General features: G+C 34.4%; 1 protein-coding gene across 2 annotated transcripts; it reads right to left on the bottom strand.

Moving 5' to 3' along the window:
* Positions 1-4,741: 4,741 nt before the first annotated feature.
* Positions 4,742-14,598, bottom strand: LOC129313397 (pentatricopeptide repeat-containing protein At1g80270, mitochondrial-like). 2 transcript variants are annotated; one of them, XM_054956449.1, is made up of 3 exons: positions 14,464-14,598; positions 13,611-14,175; positions 4,742-6,796 (listed from the first exon to the last, which is right to left on the bottom strand). In XM_054956449.1, the coding sequence occupies exons 1-3, from the start codon at positions 14,496-14,498 to the stop codon at positions 5,528-5,530; spliced, it is 1,869 nt and encodes a 622-aa protein (XP_054812424.1). In that variant the 5' UTR covers positions 14,499-14,598; the 3' UTR covers positions 4,742-5,527. The 2 variants fall into 2 exon arrangements, with proteins under 2 accessions (XP_054812424.1, XP_054812425.1); XM_054956450.1 differs by having other exon boundaries at positions 13,611-14,172.
* Between the last annotated feature and the right edge of the window lie 3,349 nt (positions 14,599-17,947).

Genomic DNA, 17,947 nt, shown 5'->3' with positions numbered 1-17,947 from the left:
CTAGTACATCGATCTTCTTCATCTTGCTCTCCCCTGTTTCGTGTCATTCTCCCTTCTCTGTCACATGTGTAATCGTTTAAGTGTTGCATCCTTCCTCTCCTTTCATCTTCATGTTTTTTTCCATCCTCCGCCAATGACCATAGAAGAACCAGAATCTCTCATCTCTGACAGTGGTGTGATGTGGTTGCATCGGGCTCCCTCTCCCCTGTAAAGCTCGTGAATACCTTCTTCCTTGTTGTGTTGTCGATGATTGAGGTGAGAAGCCTTGAGCTCTTCTTCTTGATAATCCTGTGACCGTGAATGTGTGATTTGTTAGTCGAAGTTGTAATTTTTTTTTTTTTTTTGTTTCTCTTGTGCTAATGCTGTCTGTAGCTATGTAGGTAGGGGGGAGTTGAATTCAGCTAAAATTTTGTATTGAAAGCATGATGATGATGTGTACGGGTATGAACTTTTGAGTTAAATCGATCTGAAAAATGGTGCTGAAACTTTTTCAATCAAAATGTTGATTTTGAAATTTACAATATAGTCTTTAAATCTAATGTTGCATATCCTTACATGTTAAATCTGATCCTCGCAACCATGGCCAAATTTATGTTTGATTTCTATGGATTGGATCTGTAAAACTGATGACAGAGAGGAAGAAAGAGACGAAAAAGAGGGTGGTAATATCGTCTTTTATTATTTTTAATATTTTATTAAATACAAGTTATTTTAAGATTCCATTAAATTTTTCCAGCACATTAAATTAACATGCTTCTCTTAGCATTTTCCAATTTCATTTCTAATTCAATTTCCAAATTATTTTCCAGTTTCATTTATTTTAAAATGCTTCAAAAGAATCAAAGGAGGTTTTAGAGACAAGATAAATTCTTAAGTAGACTGAGTGAGCTATGTTGTGATCTGTCCAATTAAAATGCACCAAATTTTCTTATTTTAATCTTAGTTGGCCATTACTTAGTTTTTTAGTATTAAAATAGGAGAACTTAGCATATTCTAATTAAATAAATTACAAATAACATAATCCACTTAGTTTACTTACAAATTTCTCGGAGAGACAATACTCAAAAGGCTCCCTAGCGAAATACATATATGATAGCCCCAAATGTAAGATATGAAAGCACATTGCATTTTCTATTTTATTCAACCCACTGTTAATTGTGAAATGTATTACAATCACCATATTTTTACTATAAGAAAATAATAAAATTCCGAATGAAAATCTTCCATAAGGAAACTTTCAAAATATCATGACAAATTGTTCACGTCCTCAAAAATTCTCAAACATCTGGAAATTTAAACTATTACTTGTCAAAAAGTTTCCTGAAAATTGTAGTCCTTACAAAAATTTAAAAAAAAAAAAGTTTCTCAACAATATTTTTATCAAAGGAAAAATGGTTCGGTGACTATCAAGGAATTTATTCAAGTAAAGCAACATATCCTTCTACCTTGGTTCCAACTCATTCATATATATATATATATATATACACACACACACTCAAGTAAAACCTTAAATCCCTACATTTTATTCAAGTTTTGATATAAGTCCCTACACTTTGTTGAAGTTTTGATATAAGTCCTTATACTTTTATTTTTTAATATTTTATGTCCTTCCATGAGCTTGTTATAAAGACATAAAACACTGAAAAATAAAAATATAGAAATATAAAATTTAAAAAAATATGTTGACCTGTAGCAAAATTCAAGTAAAGTACTGAGATTTAAAGTTATATTTTCTTTATACATGTATATGTATATATTTGTATGTATGTACGTAAGTTTTAGAGGAGATATACATGTTAGTTGCACCAGATATTACCTTTATATGGGACGGATTTACTGTACAAACTCGGTTTACAGCAAATTCATCGATAAGGAGAGAACAAAAATTTTGAGTGTTCCACCATTCAGAGTGAATTATTCAGTTTTAACTATGGCCTTTGACGTTATATAACCACCACCCACGAACTGCTGATTCCCACACTTAAATGAGGAAATGAGAATATTGCACTTATGACCCCCCAACTTTTATGAATATCCAAAAAGCCTCATTTAACAATATGAGCTTGGGTTTTGGACTGAAGGTTGGTTCACCAATGTACCAATGATGGACTTGCTAAACCCAACTATATATATATATATATATATATATTGTGCAATCAAACCTATCCACGAAGAAGCATGGTTCAAAATGACAAGGAGCCGCTGGAACAAACAAAATATAAGATTGATTAGGAACGTACTGAATGTTGAGATTCTTGAACTTTTTTAAAGGTGGCGCAATCAACAAATGGAAACTCCCAGAAATTTGATAAAATATAATACGATACATATTAATTGAAATAATTCCATTTGTAGATGAAGACGAAATGCAATTAATGTGTACATTTCTAAGTTTGACAAGTTGTCATAAGTAAACAATTCTATGTAAGTTGCTAGCTAACCTATAAATTAAAACGTTACTCCTCTTATAATAATGCCTCTGAAAATACTTAAAAGTACTCTTACTAAGCCTAGTTCCTATATCCAGATATTTCGCTGTAGCTTCTGAAAGCGTTAGGATATTGATGAAGAATTTGAACACGTATCTATGTAGAAGCTTCATGGATTCTGCGCCATAATGAGTCTCCTTTTTTCTAGTGAACTTTATAATTTTGCACCTCCTACTCTTGATATTTTGTAAGGAATATAGCAATGAAATTCAATCAAAGATTAATTGTTGTTAAAATCTGAATGAAAAACAAATCCAAATGAACTATTGTTAATTTAAAATAAGTTATTGTTAAAATTCAGATGGGTACTTATTGATAAAAGACTAACCCAAATCACCAAGTATTCATTCGAACTTTGAAAAGTAATCCTTGACTTATACAAATTTCCTCCAGTGGTTCTTGATTGCAATTTTCCTTATTTTTTACCTTATACACTAAATGAAAAATATTTGAACTCAAAAGCTCATTAGGTATATATTATTTTAATGATTAAGATAAAATATAAGGAGCATATTTATATCAAAATAAACCGTATCAGCCAACTCAATATAATTTTTCAAAAAGAAAAATGATTATTAATCCTCTTATGTTATTGAAATTTTAATCCTAATTTAATTATTATTTTTTAAAAAATTATTAATCTTTAAATTAAATTATCTTGCATATCTTGACTTCAGGTTCTTGCTCCACCACCATTGGTATAAGTTCAAAGGAAGAGTTTATCTTAAAAAAAAAACTAGTTTATTAAATTGAAGAGCCTTGAATTTATTAATCCTATTTATCTTGTAAGACTTTTCGATGTAGAACTTGTAACATATTACAAATGCATGCTCAAGATGTTTTAATTTCTACTAATAGGCAGATCCTTGTATGATTGGGGGTATATGTTTACTTCAAATCATGTTAAGAATCTGTGGGATGCTATAAATGATGGAAGCTTGTGTGAGCTTATAAATGCTTAAGCCCTTAATTTTGCCATTGGAAATCGCAATCGTTTCGCTCCTCACAAAATGACCATCCTTTGCTCAGTTCCAATGCCCATGGCCTTGTACCAATCATTGAGTTCCTTTACGAAGGTAGCCAGATTATTCCTGAGCACCTCTCCAATAACTTGTCTGATGAACCAAGACTTTTTGGCACCCATGTTCCATTTCATTCATTGCCTGATTCAATTATCAAGTCCAAATGCAAGACAATCTATATCTGTCTCAACCCATTTGATAATTTCGTATCTTTTTGGTTTTTCTTCAACAAAATTAGACCACCATCATTACCCAAACTATCACTTGAGCAAGCCTTTTAGAGGTATTACAAAGGGATCATTGAGTATGGTCCATTTTGGACACATATTTTGGTTTACTGGAAGCAAAGCAAAGGGACACCAGACAGCAAGGTTCTGTTTTTAATGTATGAGGATTTGAAAGGAGATATTAATTTCTACTTGAAAAGAATAGCTAAGTTCGTGGGTTGCCCATTCACTTCTGAGGTGGAAAGCAATGGTGTCATTGAAAACATAATTGAACCTTGCAGCTTTGAGAAGATGAAGGAATTGGAAGTGAACAAGACTGGAAATTTGCCAAAGAAGTGTGAAAACATGCACTTCTTTAGGAAAGGTGAAATAGGAGACTGGGCCATTCATTTTTCTCCATGGATGACACAGAAATTATCCAAAGTCGTAGAAGAGAAATTAGGTCGGTCAGGTATATCCTTTTGATTTTCCTTCTTCTTTTTTTAATTTATATCCAGTTAATCTATAATAATTTGGATGAAACCTATGTCATAACATAATGTTACCTCCAAGGATACATGCATGTATCATGTTTTCTTTCCTGTAGTGTATTAGGATCAGAGTAAATTATCCAAGGTTTTGATCACCTTGTCTCTATAGTAATCATCTTCAGTGTGTGTATGATCATATATATATATATGAATAAATTAACGATGTTCCATATATTAATCTTCACAGATGTAATTCGGCTAGGTCTAACTAATGAATGCAACGACACTAATTAAAGTGATCATCACGCAGTTGAGGTTGTTTTGGTCAGTAAGCAGGAGGAAAATAGCAAAAATTAGAAGGCACAGTTGGTGAGAAGTAATTTAACGGTATACATCTTCCCTTGATTAATTATAAAAAAAGAATTATGGTATATATCTTCCCTTAATTAATAGTACATATCTTCCCTTGATTAATATGTAACTATGTTGAAGGTAATCTAAACATATTTCTCCCTAAAAATTACACGTCTTAATTATCATCCAACAGAAAAGGATTCTTTTCCAGACTTGCAGCCAAACAGAGCCATATAAACTGGTTTCATGTTGAAATCTACCATGCCAAATAAGCTTCTATAGAGATTGGAAATGAAAAAACTCAGATAATTGCTGGAAAGCAAAATGACATGTGAAAGTGCAAGGTGACTCTAAGCATAGAAAGCTTTCTTCCAAATCTTAATCACAAGGTCTTAATCTGCCTTCGGTTATATCAACAACATTCAATACGTAATCGAAACCTTGAAAAGCTTTCTCCAAGTTGAACCATATAAATAATTGTTCAAAGAGCAGTCCAAACGCTTATAAATTTATGTCACCAACTTCTTCAAAAGTCCATCCAATCATCATGGTCATAGTCACAACCTGCTTATAGTCCTACAGATTACAACTCAAACCTGACAAAAATCTTGCTAGTGCAATGGCATGCTCGTAGTTTCCAATACAAAAATTTTGCTCTCACCTTGAGGGCTACACATCTGGTATGCAACAGAGTTTCAAGAATTTCTTTATTCATTTCATAAACAGTGCATGCGGGCTCTACCACTTTCACAGTTTTGATAGGTCGATCAAGTAGCTGACTCTAATGGCCTTTGTGTTCTTACTAATTTCCCAATCCTGTATGTTCTAATACAATGCCTACCATTATTTATTGTATCGCACTGGCATCTTTCCAGGGTGAATTGATAGACTTAATACCAATCTGGAGTAAGAGTGGAAGTTAATAGCCAAGTGATTGACCGAGTCTAACACATCCACTTGAAACATTAGGCACTTGTACTCTGGAACAGTAACACCTCCCTCTGTATTGATTCAATTTGAGCCAACTTCGAGTAAAACAACTTATTTGGGTATACATTTTCTGCCTTCATTCTTTCCTTAAGACCATAAGCAGGGGTTTTCGCATTGATATACGCTTGGGTCAGAATTTCATAAGGTCTGAGACGGCCTGTGTAGCCACATTGCTTCATTCTAAAATGCCACTTCTCAGTATTATGTATGTCTCCAAGCTTTGCATACTGTTCCATGACATATAAAAATGTGCTGAACATTGGTCTCACTCTCACCCGCTTCCAATTTTTTTCTTCAACTACCTTACTTAAAATTGAATCTGCTTTCCCTACATCCCCATCTCCAGCATAGAGCCTCACTAGTCCATCCCAAATCAGAGGGCCAACCCAGCCTTTCACATCCCCAATTCGACGAACAAACTCCTTCCCCTCAGATATCTTGTTATTCTGAACATAAACATTTAAAAGATCAGCATAAATCTTAGATGGGAGTTCTTTCCACTTTTTCAGCATCATGTCAAAAACTGCCTCAGCCTCTTCAACCTTGCCCAACTTGCCCCAAGCTGCTATACCAGCAAGGCACTCATTCATAGTGGGCTTTAATTTACAAACAGTCCAAACTCTATTCACATCATCAGCCATGCCAAGAGAAGCATAGAGGGAAAGTAACGCACTCCTTCCCCCACTTATGTCTTTTAGTTTTCCACTTTCAATTTCATTCAGAATAACTAGAGCTTTATCTTTCAGCCCTTCAGATATAAAGTGACTAGCAATGATTGTCAGGGCATGAATATCAAGTTGCAGACCTTGAGACTTCATAGCCTCAATCAATAGCTCCATCCCTATTGTATCCTTCAACTCACTTTTCTCAGCTATAAGGATCCTGTATGTAAGACGAGATGGCTTCAAATTTTCTTCCTCCATCAACGATAATATGTCAGCTATTTTACTTCTATCAAGTCTTTTATAAAGAATGATCATTTGATTGCAATCATATGTAGTGATTGGCAAACCTAGCCTCCTCATTTTTCCAAAAACTGCCTCTGCTTTCTTTCTATTGACAACACGGACACAGTTTGCTAAAAGAGTTCCGTACAATAAATTACCTCTCAAAGATTCTGGAACTTCATCCATGTACTTCTCAGCCGCATCAACTCCTTGGACTTTGGCTATCAGATCAATACGAGAAGCATAATCATGTTCTCTATGTTCAAAATGCTTAAAAGTGCCCAACAACTCTGAAAACTGAAAAGCAGAATAACATCAGAAGCAAGTCTAAGCATATGTTTTCTTGCTGCAGAGAGGTGACAGAAGTAGTGACACAAAATCTTGAAAGACACGCCGAATTATCAATTACAAGGACTTTGAACTCCTGCAACCATTAGAGATTAACGTAGGCTACTTTACATTTAAAAAACAGCACAGTCAATGACCATTCTATTTGTCAAGTCACTTTTTCCCATTCTTCATTTGACATAACATCACAATTCAACCTAAGCGCGATTTAATAAATAGATGAGAATGTTATAGTTTTGTAAAAATATTAGTTAGTTTAGATTTAAATGATAGTTATTGAGATTTAGCCATTGGGGGAGTGTGAGCATGAAGCCTATAAATAATGAGACATTTAAATGGTAAGGCTATCTGAATGATCACAAGAGTACTATGCAAAATCCCATTGTTCCTTAATTTCTCTCAACCTCTCCTTCTCTCTAACATTCCTAATTCTTCTCTGCCTCGTCTTTACCTTCCTTGACTCTTTCCCCAACCTTCCTGTTCTCTCTGCTCTCTCCTATCTCTTCCAATCTTTTCATTACCCAAATTATCCTAACAGATCAATGGTATCAAAGCAAACACTCCTCGGCCACTTCTTTTCTCATATTCACTGTTGACAGTACATGGTTCAACCCGAAACCATATCAAGAAAGAAATGGAAGAACATGTGGGTCGACTGGAAGAAAACTTTAATAAGGTTGATGCCTTGACCGAATTAGTTGAGGGCATTTCGAACCAGTTACAGATGCCCATGCACGATAGTGAGCGTGGCCGAGGGAAATGACAAGGTCAGATGCAATAGTCATCAACGAAATCGCAACCAAGATCTAGAGGACCACCATTGTCAAAAGACGATCAAGAACAAAATGGGTATTGCGAACAAATGCACCAAAATGGATTTTCCTAAATTTACTCAAGGATGTCAAAGGCTAGATACTAAAATGCGAGCATTATTTTGAGCTCGATGAAACCCCAGGAAGAATCAAAAGTCAAGATTGCAAGTATGCATCTTGACCCAAAAGCATTCCAATGGCACGTCGCATATGAAAAAGCGTGGGCAGATGTGTAACCCACTAGGGAAGAATATATTGACAAGCTGAGAGATTGATTTGGCCCTATACATGGGACACCCATGCACAATCTGGTGTGCCTTAAGCATCAAGGGACTTTGGCTGACTACAATGATGAATTTGATACCATCTCTTGCAAACTAAGTTTATCTAAGGAATATTAAGTGGATGTTTATGTCAATGGATTATTGGATGAAATTGCAAGACTTGTCAGGTTGTTTAAACCAAGAACCATGAGAGAAGCATGAAGCTTGGCAAGAATGCAAGAAATTACATTAAAAGGCAAGCTGTGAAGAAGAGCTAGCACAAGAATAGTGGACACATGGCATCTGCAGCTTCTTCCACGCAGCCATTTCACCAAATCACGAAACCACATGAAAGTGCTTTAATTAGTGATGGGATCCAAGGGAAAGGGAAGTCAACAGCCTTATCTTCAAAAACCTCTTCTTTTAACCAAAAAAGTGTTAATAAGCCGTCTAAAATTCTCTCTACAGAGAAAGAAGCAGAATACAAGAGCAAAAACTTATGTTTTCACTGTCATGAAAAAATCTTGAGAGACCATAAATGTCCTCAACATCAGAAGCTACAACTCCACTTCCTTGAAATTCAAGAGACCCAAGAAGAAGATGCTCTTTTGAAAGAAATTACTGACGACAAGGAAGAAGATAACAGACCCAGGATTTCTATTCAGGCGATTGAGGGAGTTGATGGAGTTTCTTCTATGCGAGTCACAAGACACTATGGCAAGAGGCAATTTCAGATTTTAATTGATAGTGATGGCACTCATGATTTTTTGGACTACGCAAAAAAGCTTAGATGGCAACTTGATGGAACTAATGAAACATGGGTAGAAGTGGCTGGAGGAAGAAGGCTTAAAGTGCATGGCATTTGGGAAGGATTCAAATGGAGGATGCAAAGCTTGGAATTTTCTTTTGATTTTAGAATTCTTGAATTGCATACATATGATTTAGTGCTTGGGCTTAAATGGCTCAAAAGTAGAAAAAATGCATTGTGGGATTATGAGTAACTATGCTTTTTTGGCTTGAAGGGAAAATGTGTAAGCTTCAGGCTACTCCTCCCAATACCTTACGTGTGGTGCATTCAAAGAGGCTGGAAATTGAGGATTTTCACACTAATCAAGTATTTTTGCTGCAATTAATAACGAAAGGACAAGAAAAGGTGGAAATTTTATCTATAGAGACCTTTTTAGAAGTTCTAGAAGTGATCTCTTCCACTTCACAAGAGTTTTCTGATCTCTTTGAAATGCCTAAAGGACTACCACCTTTTCATGAATGGCATGATCACTCTATTGTCCTTCAAGAGGGAACTAATCCTATAAATTTAAAGCCTTATAGATATCCCTCAGCTCAAAAGGATGTCATTGAGGGTTTACAGGGAGTTATTGCAAATGGGGTAATACAGGAAAGTTCTAGTCCATTTTTTGCTCCTATAGTCTTAGTCTAAAAAAAAGGATGGAACTTGGAGGATGTGTATAGATTATAGGGAATTAAATAAGAAAATAGTGAAGAATCAATATCCCATCCCTTTGGTAGAAGACCTCTTTGATGAGTTGAATGCTGCAAAATGTTTTACAAAATTAGGTTTAAGGATTGGGTATCCCCAAACTAGGATGATGCCTCAAGATGTTATAAAAACTGCTTTTAAAAGACATAGTGGGCACTATGAGTGGCTAGTTATACCATTTAGTTTAACTAATGCCCCGGCTACATTTCAAGGAGCCATGAACAACATATTTTGCCCTTATTTGAGAAGGTTTGGGCTAATATTTTTTGATGATATATTGATTTAGTGTTAATTTGGATGACCATGTGCAGCATCTTAAAGAAGCCTTTTCCATTTTGAGGAAGCATCAATATTACATTACAGCAACTAAGGTGGAGTATTTGGGTCATATAATTGGTAATGGAACAGTTAAGACAGATCCAAAAAAAAAAAAAAAATTCAAGTGGCTACTGAATGGCCTGAACCTAAGGTTTTGCAGGGTACTATAGAAGGTTTATCAAGGGTTATGGAGCTCTAGCAAAGCCACTAACTTGTCTTCTTAAGAAGGATGGGTTCAAATGGTCAAATTTGGCTTCTGAGGCATTTAACAATCTTAAGAAGGTATTAACATCAGCATCTGTCCTTTCTCTTCCTGATTTTACTAAAAAATTTGTTGTTGAGATAGATGCATGTGGTTTGGGCGTGGGGGCTGTTCTAATGCAGCAAGGGCAGCCAATTGCATACTTTAGCAAAGGGTTAGCCAAAAGACACCAGCAACTTTCTATAGATGAAAAAGAGTTAATGGCTGTGGTGCTAGCTGTCCTTCATTGGCATCAATATCTTGAAAAGAAGCGATTTATAATCAGGTCCGACCAATAAAGTCTGAAGTATTTGCTCAGACAGAAGTTAAAAACTTCATTTCAGATATTTTGGGCTGCAAACTTAGCTGGGTTTGATCATGAGATACAATATATATAAGGGGAATGATAATTCAGTAGTTGATGCTCTTTCTAGAATACCCAAACAGCAAATGGCTTTAAACACTTCTCCTGAATTATTGAACAAAATCAAGGGCAGTTGGGGAAGTGATGCTGTGGTTACAGAAATTCATAAGACTCAAGAAAATAATGATATGTGGGGGCAATTTGGGATGAAGAATTGTTGAGAAGGAAGGAGAGTTGGTGATTGGAAATGATCATATTTTGAGACAGCAAATTTTAGAATGGTTGCACTCTAGTCCTCAAGGAGGGCATTCTGGAACTCAGGCCAGTTACCACAGAATTAAGGCGTTATTTTGGCGGAAAAAACTGATTAATGACATGACAGATTTCATCAAACAATGTAATACACGTGCTCATTGTAAGTATGAGGCTACTGCTTCCACTAGGCTGTTGCAACCTCTTCCAATTCCAAGTCGAGTTTGGGAAAGTATAACTATGTTGAGTTTGGGCTGTTGCAACCTCTCTTCATTGAGAGGCAATGGCCATGTTCAGCACCTCACCTTTGCCTTAGGCGCTGAGGCAAGTGCCTTTAACAACATTGTCTCTTCCAATCTTTTCATTACCCAGAATTATCCTAACAGATCAGAGATCATCATGCATCCAATGAATGAAAGACACATGCAATTCAAGAGGCTCCACCACATTATAGTTTTAGATTTTATTTCCAAACCTTATTTATCTGTGTCAGGCCAAAAGAAAAACCTTATTTATTTGAGTTTGGTCTATGAATAACAAGGTAGGCACCGCCTACAAAAGAAAAATTCCCTTACTGTTTATTAAAAAAAATTAAGATATTAACAATTTACAAAAGAAAAACAAATGCAAACCAAATGGATCATTATACATGAATATGCATGTAGCAGCCATCTGCATTGCATGGGCACATTATGTACAGTAACCACTTAGAAAATTTCTACTTTAGCTAATTTTATATTTTCCATCAGATTATTTTGGTGATTGACTGTTTCAGGTCTTAAGATGGACCATTATTCATGTACATGCATGGCCTTTGACTTGGTAAATTTCCTTAATTTAATCATCTTACCTTTTACTTTCTTTTTAATGCGCAAAAGTTTAAATGAGTTGGGTTTCGAGGGTTCATCAAGATCAGGGCATGCTTCCGGGCTTAAAGAGTACTCACAGGGATACTTTCATATCGCCCACCAACAATGTCCTCACATTGGCAGTAAGATTTGCTGCCATGACCTTGTAGATTGTGGGCCAAGTTCTTATCAATTGGACCAACCTTTATTAGTATCTTAACTTTTATTTATTCCTTTTATAGCTGGTTATTAAACTTGGGCACTAAATTATAGATGACTAGGTTCCTAAGTTTTGACAAAACCTATCCTAAATGATGTACTCAATTATCTCAAAGGAATAATTAATCAGATGAGTTTATTTACGGCTGCCTCCTCAGTTGCCTGATGATGCAGTCAAAACCAAGCTAGGGTGCATCACCAAAGTTAACTTTCTTCGTCTCAACTCTTTTCATGTCTTATTAAATTTCTTACACTGTCTGTAATCCTTTGGCAGATTTTACCAAGATTATGTTCTTTTGCAACCTTAATTGATTAATTCATCAGATCTACCCAGGAAACCATCAAACCAAGTACCTCAATTTGCAGGTACTATTTACAACCACCACCAAAAGCCAATAGTTGACCTCTTCTTACCTCTCTTTTTAGAACAAGAATAATTTGAGATAATCTTCCTTGCATATACAGCAGAGTACCCAAATCCCTCTAACCTTCCAACTCTCATTCAACCAAAGGTGCTTCCCTGGCTAGCACCACATTCACATACTTATGTATTAGTAACCATATAAAAATGGAAGTCAGCTACCATGATAAATTGCAAAGGCAAAAAGAATAATGCAGTTATTAGGTAACGAATACTACTAAGAACTTAGATACTATCCCTTTACACTCAGATTCTTTTGGTCAAACACTATTTCTCAAAAGAGACTCAAATATATATAACAATCAAATTAGAAAAAGCTCAATGCCGAAATATCTTCCAAGTTTTTAGGGAAAATGCTATGCTAATTGTTAACTATACTCACTTCGGTGGAGCACCAACAGGAAACTAGAAAAACTGCATCATTTGTCCCTTTATAACTTACATTGCAACAGCTTAAATAAAATTGTTCGCATGACATCCCAAAGAAGCATCCTATCAATTGAAAATGCAATATTTACAACAAACAATAGCAAAAGAAAAGTAACATTTCAATTGTCTACACACACTTCTTAATAAAGAAAAATGTAAAAAAATGAAAATGAAAAATGAAAGATTCAGAAATCATGCTAAACACCTAGGAGATATTGGACAACAGAAGACATGGTTGTCAAGATCATTATCTAAACCATAGGATCGTATAAACCCACCAATCAAACTACCCTAATTCTATGTAAGGTTGAAGATGACCCATCTTGTGGTCACCTAGTTAAGACTAGAAGATTGCACATGCCCGCACATTATATGACTCAAAATGCTCTATTCTGAAGGTTATATGACTCAAAATGCTCTATTCTGAAGGCTAAAATATAGCATGTATTGTGATTCAATTTGCTAGTTCCTTGTTTCTTGTGTCTTGACTATTAACATCCTTGAAATTTGCTGTATCGATTTGACTATTGAGTGTCCCTGAATTCAGATAATTACTGTAAATTTCTATCTTGATCCTTGAGATTAGTGACTTTCATGACACGTGACATGTTTAATACTTTAATGTATGGTAATACCACTTTGGAAAATTAAGGGTTCTTATTACTTATATGATTTTGTGACTAGCAAATTATGACACATTTTATTGAAGTGTAATGAGGTTTTAATAGTTTATGCCTATCTAAGAGTTCTATGCAACTATTTGTTTTGTTTCTTGTCTTAAAGTGGTAGAATCTTATGGTCTTGGTTCCAATCTTCCAATTCAACATTTTTTACCCTTCGATTGATCCTACAAAGAATCTTAAGACTTAAATCTTGACAACCTAGCCAGCAGATAATCAATAAAAGCTTCATTCGAATGTAAAATAATAGAAGCTTCTTGCCCATGCAAATTTGAATCAAACAATTGCATTAAAAGACTTAATGAAAAATCAATCCTGCAAGGTCATTTTGAAAAACAATGAAAATAATCAATCAAGAACTTTGTAGCAAACTTAATAACAAATAGAAGTTCTTAGTTGAAAAATATTTGAAAATCACCTGCAATGCCCTTCCATACATTCGACACTTCCGAAGACAAGATATGATCTTAGAAGCCTCTTCTTGGCTCAAACCTCCCCCATCTTTAAAAAAGTTATCAAGAGTTTTGGAGATCAAGCTGGATGGAATCTCCACTAAGGTTCTAAACAATTTTAAAGAAGCTTTTTCCTTCAAAGGCTCCAGAGTGCTCAGACCTGCCTCAGAGTCTGACAAATCCTCATCCAGAAATCCAGGTTCTGAAACCAATTCCACCGCTTCATCCTCCTCAAAGTCCTCATCAGTACCCTCATTCACATTACCTGAAATAATCTTTTCAAGTTCCACGGAAGTGTCTTTCACATCATTTTCATGACCACTTTTTTCACTTATCTGTGAGAAAAGCCTATGACTACCCAGAGAGTTATTTCCAAATACGGGTAGACAACACCGAATTTCCTCTCTTGAAGAAAACCTCGAACTTAATTGTTCAGGATAGCTTCCTCCAGCCCTGTCTCCACAGAAGTTACTTGAATCTCGGCTCACACATGGTAATCCATAAAACTTCAGACAACATTCTTGCTTCCTGCTAATAAGAGAGAACATCTCAACCTCCCATGCTTCAAAGCTGAATTTCCCAAATGAGTTATAATTTTATTTTTTAAGAAAAAAGTGAAGAATAATCCCATTTGATCCAATGTTTTAGCATACAAAGCGTAAATAAATGGGAAAATTTTGAATTATAAATAGAGAACAACAGAAATTAGATAACGACTGTTGTGATGCTGGAAGATGAGGGAAAACGCAATGAAATTAGATAGTGAGAATAAAAACATGAAGCAGTTCTGCAAATAGAAGAAATTAGCAAGATACATACTTGAGAGGTCGAGCAGATCGGAGAAGGGACAGCATGAAGATGGTGGCGCGTTAGAACCCTAATCACCCGCAGCCTCTCTGTTCTCAGCGGACAATCTAATTTTCCTCAGAGGTTCTACGGTTTTTTTTTTTTTTTTTTGGGAAATGGTAGGCCACGGTCTTACCGTGCTAACGGGCTCGCTGGGTCATGTCAGCAGAGGATCTACGTTTTGATTTCAAAATAATAAACTCATTCAAAGAATATGAATAATGAATTCAAATTCAAAACAAAAGTATTGAAATTTGAAATCGCAGTTAAATTTTAAATAAAATAAAAATATACTTACTCCCACCTTATTTTAGTTTCATACATCTTAAAAATGTATGAATATTTATTTCCATACGTCCAATTATTTATTAATTATTAACATGTATATATTGAACTAAAATACTTTTTCATAAATATAAATATTATCTAAAATTTATTTAAGTTATCCAAAAACATATTTAGTGGATATATTTTTTCTTACTTCCTTTCATAGGTTAAAATTTTTAATTATGTAAAATAATTTATTTATTAATTTTTTAAATATTTGAATATATAGGTTAGTTAAAATAATATTTTAAACATATATGTAAAAAAAATTTAATGAAATATAACTTTAATATAATAAGAGATAAATTAGTTAATATAATTTATATTAATTTTTCTTGAAATTTTATTAATCATAATTCATAAACTTGCCATTACAGACTAATTATGATTAATCATAATTAATTTTATTAATCAAAGCTTAAACCAAAAGATCACATTGAGGTGATGGATCATTTCCCAAGTCCATCAACGGTGCCTCATTAGTTTATCAAGGTTCGCCCGAAGCTAACAATCAATAAAACAATTGCAAAATGTCATTTATTATGCTAATAAATGCTTCTAACTTGTAAATCCTGAATCAACATTAATGGCTTGAACCCAAGCTTAGAACACTTACCAAACCTCTACTACTCTCAATAATGACATAAACTTAGCAAGACATCCCACCATTTTCGGATCATTACCTTATCAACCCAAACACTAAGAAGAAATCTATAGAGAAGGGTGGAGAAGAGAGTTTTGGAATATAACCAAGAGTTATCTAGCTCCCATGAACTTTCAAGAGTTGAAAACCACTAACTCTGGCAAAGCAAGATTGCCCCTCTTGAGTTCTCCCACACTTCCCTTCTATTTGCACTATTTCATCACGTATTGAAATTTGAAATTTGACGTGATCCATTGCAATGAATGGCACAGTGGTACCAAAGCCCACTTCTAATCATCTCCAACTAGGCTCAAAGTGGCTTATTGACTCTCGAACATAACTCTAAACCTCAATCAAGGTTAGAAATGCTCAATATCTCCTATTAATCTCGAATTAATGAATTTAATTATTGATTAAATCATTCTATCCCTAATTAATCCTTAATAAAAAATTTCCCAAGATGTTACACTAGGAGATGCTCTTGGTGCTCTTAGAGACCTTTCAGTTCAATTCTCTACACCATTAGATATTTAATTTGGTTGGATCTAGTCTGGTAACGACTATAGCATCTCCTAGCATTGGCCTTAAACTTCTACAATCCTTGGTGATCTATGAATTTAATGTGTAAAATAGTGAGAAGTTGATGGACCCAATCTACTCAATAACTTTTATTATGAGCAGATCTAGTAAGAGTGGGTCTTGAATACTATAACATCCTGAAATTTTAAGACTCAGATTTATAAAAAAAATATAAATAAAATATGTATAATTAAATTAAAATTAAGAATAGTATGAGAGAGGTCTGAGTTCAAATTTTACTAAGCAAAAGTTGGGTTTTATTTTATTTTTAACTATGAAAAAAATTACCAAAATTGACCCAAGCTTTTGTGTTATAATTAAGAAATGTTAGACCCTTTCTTGTAATTTTCTCTAAAGTTTTTGGATCAGTTTTTTAAGAGCCATTTCATGCAGAAATGAAACAAAGAAAGCAAAGAAACAAAGAGAAAGAAAATGAGAGAGTGAGAGGAAGAAGAGAGGAGGAAGAGAGAGAGTTAGGATTGGATCTAAGAGGCTTTATGACTGTTGCGAGCTCGAATACAAGATAGGTAAACTTCCTACTTTAATCTTCTTCCTTTCCTCTTGGTTTTCTTCAATTTTTAGAAGAAAAAATTTTTGAAATTTGATTCAAAAGGCTTTATTCTTGTAAGCTTTAGTTTCCTTGAGTCCTTGGGAGGTTGTTTTGAGTTTCTAAATAATACCCTAATGTTTTGAGTGGGCATTTGAATGAAAAATGAAGTTTTAGGGCAAAAGTCAAACCCCAAGAGGTTGAGTTTTTCTCCTCAATAGTTTAAGCCTATCGATTTAGTTATAATTTTGCTATTTGAGCCTTGTAAGATTTAAATTAAGGTTTGGTTTTCATTATAATGACTAATAGTGAAAGTTGGTGACACTAAGTGAAGATTTTTAATTGATTAAAAATTATATGAATTGAAAATTGCCTAGTGGTAGATAATAAATGATTTTAGTGGTTAGATAATATTAACCATTAGGATGAATTATGGCTTATTGACCTAAGTTGTGTGGTATGAGTTATAGTCTTCATTAATACTATTTCCCATAAAAAGTAATATGGATCACTCATATATTGTAGGAAATTGTTGGTGAAACTTATTGAGAAGTTAAGGAACAAGCCAAGTCTTATTTTGTACAAGAGGAACACTTTTAGTACCAAAGGGTTGAGGTAACAGGGAAATTTATATTTCTTATTACTTTGTTTAGTTATTTTTGAATAAATATTACTAACTATCACGCATTACATTTTAAAAGATTAAATGTGCTTTATAAGGGGTTATGGGGTACTACTTTGATTATATTGCAAATATGTTTTCTAATTATTTAACAATAATATTTTTATGGAAACGAGATTTGTTTGCATGTATTGTAATCATAAAGAATAAAAGTTGCACTTAAGGAAGTGTAAATAAGTTAGGTACCTTAGATAGGCTAAGGAACCGTTTAAGAGAGATTTATAAATGTTATTTACCTTAGAGTGTTGAAGTGGTTAATACTTGAGAAAAGTAGACAAGAGTAAAGGCATGATCTCAACAGGAATTCACCAATGAGAAGATGTGGACTTGTAATATTCTATGGCACACTGCCAGTGCTTAGTATTGCCTTACGTATTGTGAGCTCAGTGTACTAAAGTGGTTAGTCTATTAAGTGTTCCACACCTCTCAGTGGGGGAGGGAATCGAACATATAAAGTGTGAGGTTGAGTGCCTAGGCCAAGGTAGCCTTCACATGGAGAGTAAGTTAGGTTGGCTCTAAAAGGGAGTTAGCTTCGACTGCTCAGGATTCACGTCGAAGGGGCATAGGTAGTTCGATGGATTAACTTAGATTATGTTTTGTGCTTGTGGAGGTACAAGTAAGTATAAAGTTTACCTGTAAGTTAAAGAGTACCAGAGGACATTTTGTTGGTCATGAAAGG

The sequence above is a fragment of the Prosopis cineraria genome, unplaced genomic scaffold (assembly GCF_029017545.1).
Source record: "Prosopis cineraria cultivar Desert tree isolate PC_DT_omini unplaced genomic scaffold, ASM2901754v1 PC6, whole genome shotgun sequence".
Classification (NCBI taxonomy): Eukaryota; Viridiplantae; Streptophyta; class Magnoliopsida; order Fabales; family Fabaceae; genus Prosopis; species Prosopis cineraria.
This window is presented reverse-complemented; position numbering and strand designations above follow the sequence as displayed.